Source organism: Diaporthe citri (genome assembly GCF_014595645.1).
Source record: "Diaporthe citri strain NFHF-8-4 chromosome Unknown scaffold_6, whole genome shotgun sequence".
In the NCBI taxonomy this organism is placed as follows: Eukaryota; Fungi; Ascomycota; class Sordariomycetes; order Diaporthales; family Diaporthaceae; genus Diaporthe; species Diaporthe citri.
In genome coordinates, this window is record NW_025064851.1 from 1,579,854 (window position 1) to 1,595,170 (window position 15,317).

Genomic DNA, 15,317 nt, shown 5'->3' on the forward strand with positions numbered 1-15,317 from the left:
TAAAATAACACTAATATATGATTGCTTCCCATATAATTATTATACGTACGAGAGACCTACCAACAGCCACGGGTTGCTATAGCAGTAAATTGAACATGGACCTCTGGATAACTGTACCACAGAAGGCAAAACAATGATCCCTTCGCTGGAATACAGCAACTCTTGGTTGCTGATGGCAAAAGTCTGCCGTTTCTTTGCTGACAAGTCATTCACCGGCAGGATGCACTTGCTCTGAGTGGACAGAAAATGGTCGAGCTCAGGGGCATGAGTAACACGTGCCGCAAAGCGACGGCTCCACTCTCATGCCTTGGCGAGCTCCCAATATCGTACGACTTTCAAAAAGAGAAAAGTCTGTATCCTAGACGTGTGTTCTCTGGGCAACAACCAAGCAAAATTACCCCGGCAGCACCGACGAGCATCAAGATTCGCCGGATCACCAGCCATGCCTCCCAAGAAAGCAACCGAGGACGTCAAGGACAATGTTGTCGCCTTCGGTCGGGTTCGCAAGAACCTGAAGATGGGATGCGTTGGACTGCCAAACGTTGGGAAGTCGAGTCTATTCAATCTTCTGACGAAGCAGAGTGCTGCTGCGGAGAACTATCCTTTCTGCACCATTGAGCCCAATGAGGCGAGATGTCCTGTTCCCGATGCACGATATGTAGGTTCTGTGTGATGGTGGCGGTGATGGTGAGGGTGGTGGGGAGATCCGAAGCAGAGGCTGACCGAGGATGAATGTAGGACTTTTTGTGCGATGTTTGGAAGCCCCCCTCCCAGTACCCAGCCTACCTGCAAGTCACAGACATCGCAGGTCTGATCAAGGGTGCTTCGCAGGGAGAAGGTCTCGGCAATGCCTTCCTGTCGCATATTCAGGCTGTGGACGGCATGTTCCACATCGTTAGAGCTTTTGATAATGATGAAGTGCTCCATGTCGACGACTCGATCGACCCGGTTCGGGATTTGAACACAATCCAAAGCGAGCTGTGCAAGAAGGATCTTGACATTCTTCAGCGGACCATTGTCGCCGAGGAGCAGATTGTGCGGAAAGCAGGGGGCAAGTACAAGATGCTGCCCCTGTTCACCGAGACAACCACAAAAATCCAGGCGATGCTTGAGAAAGACCAGCCCGTCCGAGACGGAAGCTGGACGCCTGCTGAGATCACCCTCATCAACGAGAAGATCCAACTCATCACTACGAAGCCTGTGATTTACCTTGTCAACTTGACAATGAAAGATTACCTTCGACAGAAGAGCAAGTACCTCCCTCAGATCGCCAAGTGGGTGACAGAGCATGGAGGTACTCCACGTGATATCATCCCTTTCTCAATTGAGTTCGAGGAGAAGTTGGACAAACTGAGCGATGATCCTGCAAAGCAAGCAGAATTCCTCCAGGAGTGCAAGGTCAAGAGCAAGCTGGACAAGATCGTCACGGAAGGATTCGACAAGCTCGGGTTGCAGTACTACTTTACAGGTATGCCGATGGCCCTGACTGGTCATCTAAACTCTATGCTGATGATTTTGGTAGCTGGCGAGAAGGAGATCAGATGTTGGACCATCCAACGGGGATGTCTCGCACCGCAAGCCGCTGGTGCCATCCATAGCGATTTCGAGAAAGGATTCATCAAGGCCGAGGTGGTCTCGTACCAGGACTTCCACGACCTTTGTGGAGGCGCCAAATCGATGGCCCCAATCAAAGCCGCTGGAAAGTACCGACAGGAAGGAAAGACATACGTAAGTTTTGATAACAGTGGATATATGTTGAACTGGATTCTAACGTGAAGCCACAGGTGGTCCAAGATGGAGACATTATATATTGGCTTGCCCGGTGATGGATCTCCTTGATGAATGCAATATTCTATTGATTGTTGTTATGTGAATTCTACGTGAACACACGATGAATTCCGTGCAGGGTATTTACGGTGAAGATAACGCTAATGAGCCGGTGGACGGTACGTCACAGCACCCCTGCCGGGGCCAATTTCACTTTAACGAGTTAGACTTCACAGTTCCTCGGCACCTGGCTGGTTTCCCCTCGCAGCGCTGATCTGTCACATGGGATGTAACTGCACGCGGGTCGTATTTCAGCTTTGCCTTATACCAAGAATGTCCAACTTTTGGTACCCAGTGTTGTTTCCTGGACTCGTAGGACAGCAGCGCCAACTAGTTGTGTCGCGTTCTCAACCCATAATCCTGCGAAGGAAAAGGATCTACTATCGGTATGCCGCAACCACGCCGGCGTTGTTCTTATTAGAGGTTTTCTTGATATTTTGGATCAGGACGGCCCAATATGGTAAGCTCAGCTCGACTCGGGACTTAAAAACGCGGTTGATGCTGCATGTCAGCGGCCGGGATGCTCACTCACATGCATGCAGGCCTCCCGCCTCGTGAGGATCGGGCTTCTTGCATTCACGACGGCGCTCCTCCTCTACTACCACTCGTCATTACTCTCGTTCTCGTCGCGCGACGGTGGCCAGACACAGGAGACCGAGAAGGTCATCCAGATCCAGATCCCCGCAGCACAGCCCGGGGACGCGAAATGGCCATCCTCACCGGCTGAGGCGGTAGGCTCGGAGCTCACGCAGAGCCCGCCCGGCCCGGCCGATGGCGCACCACAGGGCCCTCCGGGGTCTTCGTCGTCGTCCTCCTCCTCCGGCTTCAACGAGGTCAAGTTCGAGTTCCAGGAGGACCTGACCCGCTTCGTCCAGCCCGTCTTCGACGTCGCCAAGCTCAAGCAGTACCGGGCGCACAACGACCGCGGGCCGGGCCAGCTCGCCTTCGCGACGTACCTGTCGACGCGCGACAACAGCGTGGCGGACCCCTACTTCCTGTCGGCGATGCAGCTCGTGTACCGCCTGCTGTGGGACCCCAAGTCCCGCTCCGAGTCGCACCCCGTGGTGGTCTTCGTCGCGCCCTTCATCCCGCAGCAGCAGCGCGACCTCCTCCTCGCCGCGGGGGCCATCGTGCGCGAGCTCGAGCTCGTCCCCTGGGACCCGCCCAAGGACGAGAGCGGCGGCCAGATGTTCCCCTTCGCGCGGTGGCGCGACCTCTTCTCCAAGCTCAACATCTGGGGGGAGCTGGACTTCTCGCGCGTCGCCTTCCTGGACCTGGACGCCTTCCCCGTGCGCCCGCTGGACGGCATCTTCGACGACTCCGTCTCCCCCCGGCAGCGGTGCCGCGCGGAGCTCCTCCCGCCCGAGGACAGGCTGCACGAGGCCGAGGTCTGCGACTACGTGTTCGCGGGCCACGGGCTCGCCGACGGCGTCAACGTCGGGGTGCTCGTGCTGCAGCCCAACGCGCGCATGCACGAGCGGCTGCTGCGCGAGAGCAGGGACACGACCAAGTTCGACAACAAGATGGCCGAGCAGGCCTTCCTCAACTACGCCTTCGGGGCCGCCGGGCCCTTCCCCCCTCACGAGCTCGGCAGGGAGTGGAACGGCTTCTACCCCAAGGCGGACGAGGAGGGCCTCCTGCGTGTCGTCCATGAGAAGCTGTGGATATTTGGCGACAATACGGCCTGGACGAAGGACATATTCAGCAACGGCTGGTTTGAGTTACTGACTCTCTATCAGAGCCCCGAGTTTGAGGCGATGAGGGCCCTAGATGGCCCTTTGCAGCCGTCGTCCGGCTTTAACTGGTCATGAGGGGGATATCAAAAGAGAGCACAGACACCCAAATGGCACGAGTGTGCTTGGTGATTTAAAACTCCTATCGGGGTGGCCGGCAGCATCTACTTTACTTCTCTTCGGCGGTTCTACGGAACAAGAAGCACTTGTACATACAGGACTCATACAGCACGAATTGTTCGCAACAGTACCTGAAGCTTGATTTGAACGAAGATGGGCGTGGCGGTGAAGTTCACGGATGCTCTTGTCCATGGCACGACTGCGTGACTCGGCGGCAGATCCACCTCAGCTATGATCAGAATACATTCATCGAACAAGTCTATGGAGTAAAGATTATAAGCCCATGACTATTACTAAGTATAAAATCGCCACCGTTTGCCAGTACGAACCCTCCGAACCACAAGTACACATCCCTGTGATGTTTCCCAAGTCCCATACTCCAGAGGAATGCCTCATTCGTCTATCTTGAAAATCAGATACCAAATATCAAAACGAGCCCTGAGCCCAGAGACGTGTCTAATTGTTGAAAATTCCCTCAAAAAAAAAAAAAAAAAAAAAGCAAAACGAAATCCATGCGTTTTTGATGCCGCCTGGTGAAGGCGACTCCTCCCAAGTATTGACCTAGTGATGCCTCCGTCGTGTGCTGCTCTTCTTCCCAGGCAGATGCCCAGGCAAATGATCCGCCACATATCTCCCGGCAGCATCGGCAGCCGACGACTTAGGCTCGACCGGGGCGGCGGGCGCGGGTGCGGGCGCAGGATCGGGGGACGGGGCCGGGCTCTTCAAGGCACTGAGCGCAGCAGCTCCTAGCCCTGCCCGGAGCACCTTGGCACCCTTGTCGCCGCCCCATCCGCCCTTCTCACCGGCAAGACCGACAGCTGCTGATGCACCGGCTGTCATTGCTGCCTGTGCAGCAGTCTTGAATCGTGGGTCATCCCAGAAGCTGAATGACCGGGCGCTGATGGAGGGCTTCTTCGGGTCCTTCGAAGTTTGGCTGTGGGACAGCGACGGCCGGCGAGACTTGGAGCCCTTGGTGGACCCACTGCTTCCGTGGTGGTGACCTCGGCTTTCTCTGTCTCGATCGTCCTTCTTTCGCGTGGACCGTGGCGGGGGTGATGGTGAGCGGTCCTCGTGGCGACGGTAGTGCCGTGATGACTTGTCACCCCGGTGTCTTGGTGGTGATGATGACAGTGAGTATCGTCTATGTGGACGCCGCTCAGGACTTTCTTCCTTGCGGGGTACGTAATGTGATGTGGCTCGGTTGCCCATGGGCGGGCGACGTGGACGACCACGGTCCGATTTAGGGGGATATTTCGTGTCCCTCTCATGATGCGACCGCCGAGAATCCCGGTCACCGTCATGGTAACGGGTCGATCTGCCCTTGTGGCGGTGTCGGTCACGTTCCTTGTCGAGGTCGTCCTCTTCAGGCGGCGTCGCTGGCCGGTAACGATCCTTGGAACTTCTGTGCTTCTTGGACGACCGAGAATCCTTGGACTGTGGCGGACTTGTGTCTGAGTGCTCCGGAGTGATGTCTCGGGCAGCGTCCCGCGGGACGTAGGGGTTGTTCAAATCCTTATCGGGTACCATGTATTCGTACTGGCCGTCTAGCCAGTCGTCCACACTGGATGAGCCTCGGGGATGGTTTGATTTCGACATGCTGAGAGCTACGAGTGTGCTGAATATTCTGAAGACTTTGAGAAGATATGAAGAGACGAGGAAACGATGTAAACAAAGATAGGAGGATCACTTGATATTATATACCTCGAGTGACTCCTCGTGCAGGCACCAGTTGGCACCAAGCCTTGGGTTGCCGAGTGCCCAGGTAGTCAGTCAGGAGGGGCCAAGATGGGGCCAGGCGGAACGGCTCACCCTCTGACAGCCTTGACTCGTCGGTCCGGGAAAACAAAGCACACGTGACGGGTCTTTGTGATTTCTCTCGGACCCCACGATGCCTGGGGCGGGGACCAGAAGTGAGATGAAGATGAACTGAACGAGTAAGAAACGAGTGCTTTCGTGACTGGCGGACGCATCTGCTTTATTACGACGTCCAACCCGCTTTTCAGGCCGCCGAGCCTGGCCACCTTGGCCACCGGCGCCGGCGACGCCCAAGACTATTAGCAATACGGACGGGCTGAAGGTGGGAGACACTTGTCTCTGATTTGAGCTGAACCCTGCGGACCCTGCGTGATATCGGGCTTGGTCGGTCGCAGGACTGTCTTGTTCGGAAAATTTGCAAAACAGCTGCGCAAACCATGGCCATGACGGCGCAAGGAATGGTGCTTGGGAGCTCCAATCAGGAGAACTGCCGCCCCAAGATGGAGGGTGGGATGGCACAAGAACCTGTAGCTGTTGTGGGGGGGTGTTTCCGTGTCGTTGGGCAGCATGGCAGCTAGTTGCCACCCGTGGGAACAAATGGGGACGCCGCAATGCGGCATGATCTCATATCGGGGGACCAGCACCGAACTGCTTATGCCGCTTCCCATCAGATCCCACGTTGGTGATGTCGACAGTCGGGCAGGCAATACATGCGCTACTGTCTACAAGAAGACCGGCGTTCGACGCGCCGTAAGGCGACTGTCCCGGACGGTGCCACGTTGGCTTGTCCCTCGTCATCGGCCACTATCGCAGGTACGCGCGATCGAAATGTAATTCTGTGACCTGGAGTGGCCTGTCTGTGAGGGGCCCGCGCTGCAGTAGCTTGGGGATCATGTCGCTCGCCCTGCCGGCCCGCAACCATCTCTGTCGCAGCGTAGCGCTGCGGCAACTGTTTTCGGACATTTGCGAAGCTGCGTCATGCATGGCGCCAAAAGTGGCAGTGAAGCTAATCACGAGCACCCCGGATTCTCGAGTCGCGCAAGGTCCAACGCTGTCGTCGGCTTCCCCAGACTTGGGTCTAGATCTCGGCTGCCGTCGACCTGTCACTCCCACCAAAACTAAGACGTTCGCCGCGCTTGCATCGGATGAGAAAAATACTCGGCATCTGATCTGGAAATGCAAGCTGACTCGCGAGGCCCGCTTGTGTTTCCCAGGCCTCCAGAAAACCACGAGCCTGGGGCCGCAAAAGTCTCGGCCCGCTCCTGGGCGATCTGATGCATCGTCCTGGTGCCTGGACCCTGCTGGCGGCGGGTGGGGTGATCAACACTTGTCCCTGTCTTGGCTGTCCCGGCAGAATACAGATGTGTATCAAGTGCTGAAGTCCAATGTGGTCTGCGCTGCCAGTCACCCCACGTTGTAGAGTGATTCACTTCTTCCACGTGTAGGACTGACGGTCTCAGGGCCACAATGACGCTCATCTGGCCGATAGAGGCTGCCGTCACCTGGTGGACCTCCGGCTGTTGTTGCCCCGAAGCGTGGCACCAATCGACCTTTCACGCCTGTCAGCGCAGCCCGCGGTTTGCCAGCGAGTAATGGATTCGCTGGACCAGGCCCCCGATGGTGGCCGATGATGGCCGCTCTATCTCGAAGGTCGCTGGATAGGACGCAGATCGTTGTGGACCGTGGGTGCCATTACAGTAGTTTGATTACTCGGGCTCCCTGGAGGAGGCTCGAAGGCGGGGGAACGGCGTTGACCTCTCTGAACCGCAGTCTGCCCGAAGGTGCAGACTGATGCGCTACATTGAGAGACAGTGACGCACAAGCTGAGCTAGTCATGCATTCAAGCCATCACTCTGCTGGATTTATGGACGGGCGAGTGCTGCAGGCCAGTGGGGATTGCAGAGTGGCAGAGCCGTTGGTGCCTGGGAAAGGCATGACCAGGTCGCTCATGGGCAAGAAAACTCCGAATAATTCCGCCTTTCTGGGCTCGAGGTATGCCGAAGTTGTGCGCGGGGGGGGGGGGGGGGGGCTGAAGTGTCTGGAAATTCTCTCGGACAGAACAGCAGGAGCGACATACCGAGCCGCTGATCAAGGCAGAAGGGGGGTATGGACGTTCCTGCAACCGGATCGCCTGGCTTCAACCGCGGGCATAAAAAGTCTGGGCGAAGCTGACGTCTGCGTGGTCCTCGTCTACACTACTGCAAGCATGCTGTGATTACGGCTTACAACACGCTGAGCATCATGCTCGTTCTCACCCTCGTCGTCATCGTGGGACGTGGGACTCTTTTGTCTGTCTTATTGTTGAACTCGAGCCAAGTCAGCCGAGCACAATGTGGAGCAGAACACCGTTGCTGCCCAATTCACGGCACAAAGAGTAGACACCGGCTTGGTGCCACAAGGAATTTGAAAGTCAGCAGGCAGTATCTGGTCCATTCAGTCCCCCCTACTACACTTGACGGCGTCACTATCCCCGAGCAATGAGGCGGCCGACGTCCGATGCCGGAAGAACACCCACGATGAGCGATACCCAGGTCGAGGCATACTGCGTCACGTCGTCCTCGATTGGCATCTCTGCCCCTTGTAGACTCAACTTAGCAATGGCACACATCAACTAGTGGCACATAGATTCGGCCTGTCCTCGGTTGTCTAACTATTTCTCCTGACGGTCGTCATCAAGTTGCTCAGAAGCGACCGCCGCATGCTTTGTGTGACAGACATATGACAACAACGTTGACCTCATGTATGCATGACCAGAGGCACTAAAGTCAATTCCAGCAGGCTGACAACACCATGCAGTAGTTGGAATTAACCGTACATCAGTCTTAATCCATTTGACTCCTTACAGTAGTGGCCTCCGGACCATTCCTTCGTCATAGTATGCCTCTCGACTGGGCCACTGCTCATTATTCGGGGTATCATAGTACTAATCCAATATCCAATATCCAATATCCTGCCTCGCCTAATACAAAATTGAAGGCACGTCGCGGTCCCCCAGTCCGGTACACCAAACTGCCCTCCGGTGCGTGTATCACCGGCAAACGCGAAGATCATCTACGCTAGACCGACCACGCAGTAGCGGGTGGAAAGCCGAGCGCGATTTCCAATTGTTCCTTACGTCGAGATGAAGTCGTCCGAGTCCTCCCTCTGCTCTGCGAGCGTCTGTGGGAAGGCGGCAATACCGGCAAGTATGCCGGCAACCATGAAGCACAGCGAGATGATGGACCACACAACGCCCCAGCACTGGGAAGACCCTCCATACCGCTTGGCAAACTGCGTTGCGTCGGAACTATTGACCTTCCGGAAGATCAGATCGTCGCAAATATCCCAAGCGCTATAGAGCGATGACATGACTCCGATGAAGAGCTGCGCAAATAGACAAGTCAGCAACTGATACTCTCTAGGACCCTCCAGCCTGCTTCATACTTGAGGTAAGGGCACTCACAATGACATATCGCAGGGCCTCAGCCTCGGCAATGAACCAGCATCCGATCAACAGGCCGATGGCCGCCAGCACCGTGCCGATCGTCAGATAGTCCCTCCGTCCCCACCAGATGATCAGCAGGAACGCGGCCCCGACCACGAAGCTGGCAACCTTGGACGCGACGATGTTGAACCCGCAGAACGTCAGCAGCGCCCCGATCAGCGAGCTGCCCAGGTATCCGGCCGGCAGGGTCACGGCGCCCTTGCCGCCCCGCATGTGCGTGACGCCGCCCTCGCGCGGGTCGAGGCTGATAGACTCGACCTTGCCGCCGGTGAGCTTGCACGCAAATGCGTGTCCAACTGCTGCGTGTTAGTAGTCTGCTTCGAACCCTGGGTTGTTGCGCTCTGGAAATTCTCAAGGACATAATAGACGGGCAGCCGTGAGGCAACATTACACTGACATTCGTGGAAGGCGATGACCAGCATCTTGAAGGGCCAGAGCACGTAGCGCACGTAGGGGATGTTCCACAAGATGGCGATGACCACCACGTAGGCGGCGATGACGCCGAGCGTGATCTTCTGGGCGTCCGCCGTGACCGACAGCGAGGCGCGGCGGAGGAGGAGCCCGTGGGCTGCCGTGCGCAGGGCGTCGGGGCCGGCCTCGGACAGGGCTCGCTTCGCGGCGAGGAGCATCGCCGCGTTGGGGGACCGCGGGATGTCGAGGCTCCGCAGAGTGCTGGGGGTTATTACTGTCGGTGCCATCGCGGCCGTTGTCTGTTGGTGCTAGCTGCCACTCGGGCTGGAGTTTGGTCTACTCGTTGGTTTTTCCCGATGTATGATCGCGCGGCTGTTGGTGGTCCCGACAGGGACAGCCTTCTCTTTTGGGCCTGGAAGTGACGTCGGATTGGCCTGTCGTCGTTGAAGGAAGCGAGTGTGGATACGGTAAGGTCTAGATGTTGGCACGGTTTCGCGAGGAAGGGACGGGTCGAAATATTTGCAGGCGAAACTCGATGGCAGATGGGTATCGTGAGAAATTCGTTAAATGGAATCACAAGGCAAGTGATAACGAGAGGCTATGCACGATAATAAGCGGAGGCAGTGGCAGCGGGCAGCGGGCAGCGGGCAGCGGTTTTGCTTCGCAAGCTGACGCGCGTTGTTGGCAGAGCTGGACGTTGCCGTTGAGAATTGGCCCAGTAACCGTCGCATTCTTGGACAGTGGCACTGGGCTCCACTTGAAACGTCAGACCACCTGGGCACCCAAGTCCGGCCAGCCCAGCCATTCCTAGCGGTCCCAGCAGAAGCCCCAGGAACAGCCGTGTTGCCGCGACGGCCTCCCCCACTAAACTGGCGTGGCCTTGTGGATGCCGTGGCTGCGTGCAGGGTCTGGTCCGCTGACCTGTCTCCAGGGGCTGTGTGTCACCCCTATTTTTGGTAACGTTCGCTGCCCTCGCCCCGACCTCAGCCATTCCAATTCCAAGTCAAAATGTGCCGGGAGATCCACCATCCATGCAATTTTCATCGTCTCCCCCCTTCTTGCTTTACGCATGGTAGATGCATGACAAAGGTTGATGCTCCAAAGATCGTTTCTGTAGCTGCAGGACGCCGATCGACGATCCAACAGAATCAGACAGTTGAAGGTCCGATCGCACCCCTTGCTGCTCCAGGGACGCAGTGCAACCTCAGGACCTTCCAGCACGGCACTACGGCAGCACGGACGCTTGCCTGGTGGCAGCGGGTTGTGGGGGAAATCTGGGGAAATGGTGGGTGGGGCGCAGGGCACGCGACCTCACATCACCTCTCTACTAGCTGGCTCAGTTGACTCCATTTGTAGCACTTGAAATAATCACCATATCAAGTTGACCATCACATTTGCACATCTGACTTGGAATAACTGAATTAGCTGCTTCTTCTGAACGGTATAATGCACACAGATATCGTCTCACTCAATGGAAAGCGTCCCTGGGCGACAAACAATAGACGACAATGTGGACATCCAGAGGTTGACTCCCACCTCTCACAGTGTCTTCACGCGGCTGAGCCTTCTTCGATATTGATTTGAGATTACCCACCAGAAAGTAAGCTTAACTGGTCGGCCCACATGAAACAACTGTAATTGGCAATGCAATGGAAGCAGCCCATGAAAGCCGCCCGGGGGAATAATGGCCGGCGGCAAGGCCGATGAACTCGCACCAGGGATTCTCCCTCCCAGACAAAAGAGCCCAGTGCTAGACAAGGCCGCTCCAACGACCTCGTGGGATGAAAGTGAGGCAGGCGGCACGTCCCAGCTTACCGTGACCTTCAAATGCATCCTCCCTAGGTCGCTGGGTTCTAGAGTGGCCTTCTGCTGAGGGTGGCCCAGCAGAACGGCCTACGGGCAGACTCGCCAAGTCGGGATGCCGGCTCTAATACAGACTGGAGAGGCTCTTTCCTACGTAGGTTGAAGAAATTGCCCGACGAGTGCCTTCACAAGACACAATGTGTGCAGCCCACACTTATCCCATAGCAGGCTTTCCCATGTGTCACTCGACCATGATTTGCCCATTCCGATTAGCTGACCGGGGTACCTGAGATGGGATATAACCAGCCGCAGAATACTGCCGGCTGTGAAGTGGGCAAACCCCAACCTTCACAGAGCCCACACATCAAACCTGCTACTTCTGTCATGACCATTGATGGCGCTTGAATGGCCGTGTTTGATGCTCTCATCGGTGATAGCATTTTTCCTGATAAATACAAGAGACCATGGACCATCCGGCGGAGAACGCGCGGAGAACGCGCGGAGAACGCAAAAGGGGAACAGAATCAGCACCAGCTACCTCAGCAAAGAAAGCATATCCTGGCGGATCAGTGGGCTAACAAGGTGCGGTTTCGGTTGGGCCTTGTATCGCTGGCCGGCTGAGAGGGTTCCTGGCAGGAGTTGAAGGGTGGTCGCCGCCCAAAATCATGCGCTGGTCATGGCGCCAGATTTGCAGTGTCTCGGCGACAGCGGCCGGGGCAGCCTCATCAAGGAAATTCTCATTGGCCGCCTTGGTAAACGGCTCGATGATTCGGTCCAGGACATTGTGTATAGTAGAGAACCTCCCTACTCCCCGCAAAGGATCTCCCGCATCAGCCGCCGGTTGATGCTGTGGACTTTATTCCTCGTCCAGGACAGGACAGAAACGTCCGCTCTCCTTAGACAGTAGGTCCAGACCCAGGTAATCGGACTGCAAGTTGAATCGTCCCGGAGTCACCGCCCCAGTCTCAATTTGCCGCTCGAGAGAATTCCAGCAGTTCCTACGCAGCAGGGCTTTGTCTCATCCTGGCGAGGGTCTCCGCCCAGGCCGCGACACGGGAAATGCGGCCGAGTAGGAACAGTTCTGCGGCAGCAAAGCCGTCGTGGCCGGAGCAGTCGGCAATCGCTGTGCTGGAGTGTGAACCTAACAAAGTGTAATGTAGACCGTTGGCCAATTCCCTGTCGCCATGGCCGTTACCAAGAAACCGAACGATGACACAAGCCTCAAAAAGGGCGATATACGGTATAGTGCGAGGACAGTACCCATCAGAAACTTTGACGTATGTTACTGAGCCGATTTGGGGTGCTTATAGATTCTTCGCACGACGGACAAGAGCTCAGCGGCAGTCACCCCGTGTCGCCTATCCACTTTCAAGGAGATCTCGGCCAGAATTGATCACAGGCATAGTTCGTGCTGGTGGGTCACGCCGCGCTTATGTATCGGCTGAAATCTAGCAACTGAGCGCGCCTGACTTCCTCCTGCCGCACTCTGCGTGCTCGCCGGCGTGTAAGGTGGGAGGAGGAGTTGTGGCGATCCATCGGGACGGCTTCGTGGCTTGACCGAATACGCTCTCCTGCAAAATCATCCACGCTTACTGGTCTGTGTTTCAAGAAAGGCCCCCATGGCATTGAAGAAAACTAAGCGACGCAGAGACCACTCGAGTTGCTCAAAGGTTCACTGTTGAGTCGGGCTCAGAGCATGAAAGAGGAGCTCACGAAGGTGGACGTCCACGAACTCAGTCTCGCAAGCCAAACGCGCCCCAAGAGGCTTTTGGGGATGTTCGTTTTTAGCCAAAAGCGAAGCTTTGGATTCAATTAGTGTCGACTTTGTAGTATATGACGAAGTCGTCGAGGATTTCTGCTTTCACGAGAATTAGCCTCTAATTCTTTTCGTCGTTGATACATTGCCTGCTCAGATTGACTGTCTTTCCGTCCACGACAATTAATTCTCTTAATCTTCCAAGAGGAGGTTGATGGCTCAACTTCATTCATGAAATAGGCTGTGGTAACTCGCTCACTTCAACCTATAAGCCACTGTTCACTCTTAGGTTTCTGAGAATGGTCACCATTTTGGCGAGATTGCACGTCTGGCATCTTAACGTAAGTGCCCGTGGGTGACGCCAGTAGAGAAGTTTGTTAGTTTAGCGAGCAAAGCAACGCTTTCATTGTATTGTGCCTTGGTTAATTGTGCAGCAGACTGAGGTGCAATTTGGCCCTTGACCTGGTCATTCGAGTCAAGTACTGGATGGTTGCGCGTTTCCAGGGACGCACTAGCGTGCCGAGCTTCTGGGACCGCGACGTTGCCGCCCCTGAAAATAAGGCCTAGCACTAGAGATTCAGTGACATCACCACTTTGGACCCCTGGCAGAATCGACGGTGCATTGGGCAATCTCAACGCACCCTCCAACTTCAGTCCCACTCATTTGCAAGAGTCTGAGTGCGTAGACCCGACAGCAAGACTGCATGATTCGAACCACCATGGCCAGGAGTACTCGCGCAGCTGCAAGCACAGCACAGAGGAGGGAGCTGCCCAAGCGAGCTGCCCGGGTGAAAACAGAGCAGTCGCAATCACCACAGGTCAAGACAGAGCCGCACTCACCACCCCGAGCAACACCAAGGAAGCGAGCTGCTCCCAAGGCCGAGGGCGACAGCGAGACGCCCAAAAGGGTGAAAGTAGAAGATGAGAAACCACCATCAAAGGCAAGCCCAAGCAAAAAGGGCAAGCCGTCAGACCTCCGGGACAAGAAATTGAAGGCCTACGCCCAGTACGCCAACAACTCGCCGTTCCCCGACTTCCCGCACCCCACGCCAGAGGAATGCAAGCTGGCACACAGGATCCTGGCGTCCCTCCACGGGGAGCGCAACAGGCCAGAGAAGCTCGTGGCCCCGAGCTCCCGCGCCGGGTGCGGCGACTCGCCCTCGGTGCTGGACGCCCTGGTGCGGACGATCCTGTCGCAGAACACGTCCGACACCAACAGCACGCGGGCGAAGCAGAGCATGGACAAGGCGTACGGCCGCAGCGACAAGTGGGAGGCCATCGTGGAGGGGGGCCAGGCGAGGCTGCAGGAGGCCATCAAGTGCGGCGGGCTGAGCGTCGTCAAGAGCAAGGTCATCCTCAGCATCCTCGAGCAGGTCCACGCCCGCTACGGGGAGTACTCACTGGACCACCTGCATAAGGCGTCGAGCGAGGAAGCCATGACGGAGATGCTGAGCTTCCAGGGCGTGGGGCCCAAGACGGCCAGCTGCGTGCTGCTGTTCTGCCTGCAGAGGGAGAGCTTTGCAGTCGACACGCATGTGCACCGCATCACGGGTCTGCTGGGGTGGAGGCCGGCCAAGGCGAGCAGGGACGAGACGCACCAGCATTTGGATGCTAGGATCCCGGATGAGGACAAGTACGGGCTGCATATCCTCATCGTATCGCATGGGAAGAAGTGTGAAGAGTGCAGGGCTGGGGGGAGGAACCTGGGGAAGTGTGGGCTGAGGAAGGCTTTCCGGAAGGGTAAGCTGGCTGGCGAGGCCGGAGAGGATGTGAAGGAGGAGGAAGAGGAAGTGAAGATCAAGGACGAGGAATGACCACAACCGTGCGAGGTAGGCAAGATGTGTCAGTATCACGGTTGTAAAATTCAATATCTGCAATTCGGCCTGGTTGAACAGCAATTCCAGGAATTGTGAATGCTCATACAAGTCATAAGGGCCCGTGCAGTCCAGGCACTGATCTGTATTTTGTAAGCATACTGGAATGGCTTGGTAATCGAGTTGCAGCTATCGACTGAGCGAGTGGAAGCCCAAGGTAGTTTGAAGGCTAGCCATCCCAGGTCCTGCTTACCCTGACCAATGTAGTGGACCACTGGCATAGATCATACAGAGTGACACGATGAAGGATAGTCACTCAGAGTATGTAAAATATTTGAGAAATTCGACGCATCGCTCAACGACCATAACGGATTTGGAGGGTCAGGAGACACGATGTCAACGTGGTCCAAAAGGCCAGTATAATTCAGCTCTCGCCAGAATGGCCCTTGGTCAACAGACTTGCCAGATTGTAATAAGCCAGATAGAATAGCCCCTTCTAAACGTAAGGCAAGCCTGCCAGCTAGATAGCTCTGAACAGAGGGACATCTTGAACAGAACATTTGCTCTCATAGGATGTACCTTCTCTTCAGAATATTTGAAGCCTTCTCTTTCCT

The 15,317-nt window shown here is 56.1% G+C and overlaps 4 protein-coding genes across 4 annotated transcripts; 2 read left to right on the forward strand and 2 right to left on the reverse strand.

Moving 5' to 3' along the window:
* Positions 1-442: 442 nt before the first annotated feature.
* On the forward strand, positions 443-3,638 carry INS49_012457 (uncharacterized protein; the record flags this gene model as incomplete). The annotated part of the gene is made up of 4 exons (XM_043173160.1): positions 443-658; positions 739-1,468; positions 1,523-1,728; positions 2,370-3,638. 4 exons carry the CDS (start codon positions 443-445, stop codon positions 3,636-3,638), a joined length of 2,421 nt encoding a protein of 806 aa, XP_043022457.1.
* Positions 3,639-4,241: 603 nt separating this feature from the next.
* On the reverse strand, positions 4,242-5,276 carry INS49_012458 (uncharacterized protein; the record flags this gene model as incomplete). The annotated part of the gene is made up of 1 exon (XM_043173161.1): positions 4,242-5,276. The coding sequence occupies one exon, from the start codon at positions 5,274-5,276 to the stop codon at positions 4,242-4,244; it is 1,035 nt and encodes a 344-aa protein (XP_043022458.1).
* A 3,270-nt stretch (positions 5,277-8,546) lies between these two features.
* INS49_012459 (uncharacterized protein) lies at positions 8,547-9,617 on the reverse strand (the record flags this gene model as incomplete). Its single annotated transcript, XM_043173162.1, has 3 exons — positions 8,547-8,798; positions 8,878-9,215; positions 9,317-9,617. 3 exons carry the CDS (start codon positions 9,615-9,617, stop codon positions 8,547-8,549), a joined length of 891 nt encoding a protein of 296 aa, XP_043022459.1.
* A 3,991-nt stretch (positions 9,618-13,608) lies between these two features.
* Positions 13,609-14,703, forward strand: INS49_012460 (uncharacterized protein; the record flags this gene model as incomplete). Its single annotated transcript, XM_043173163.1, has 1 exon — positions 13,609-14,703. The coding sequence occupies one exon, from the start codon at positions 13,609-13,611 to the stop codon at positions 14,701-14,703; it is 1,095 nt and encodes a 364-aa protein (XP_043022460.1).
* Positions 14,704-15,317: the final 614 nt, after the last annotated feature.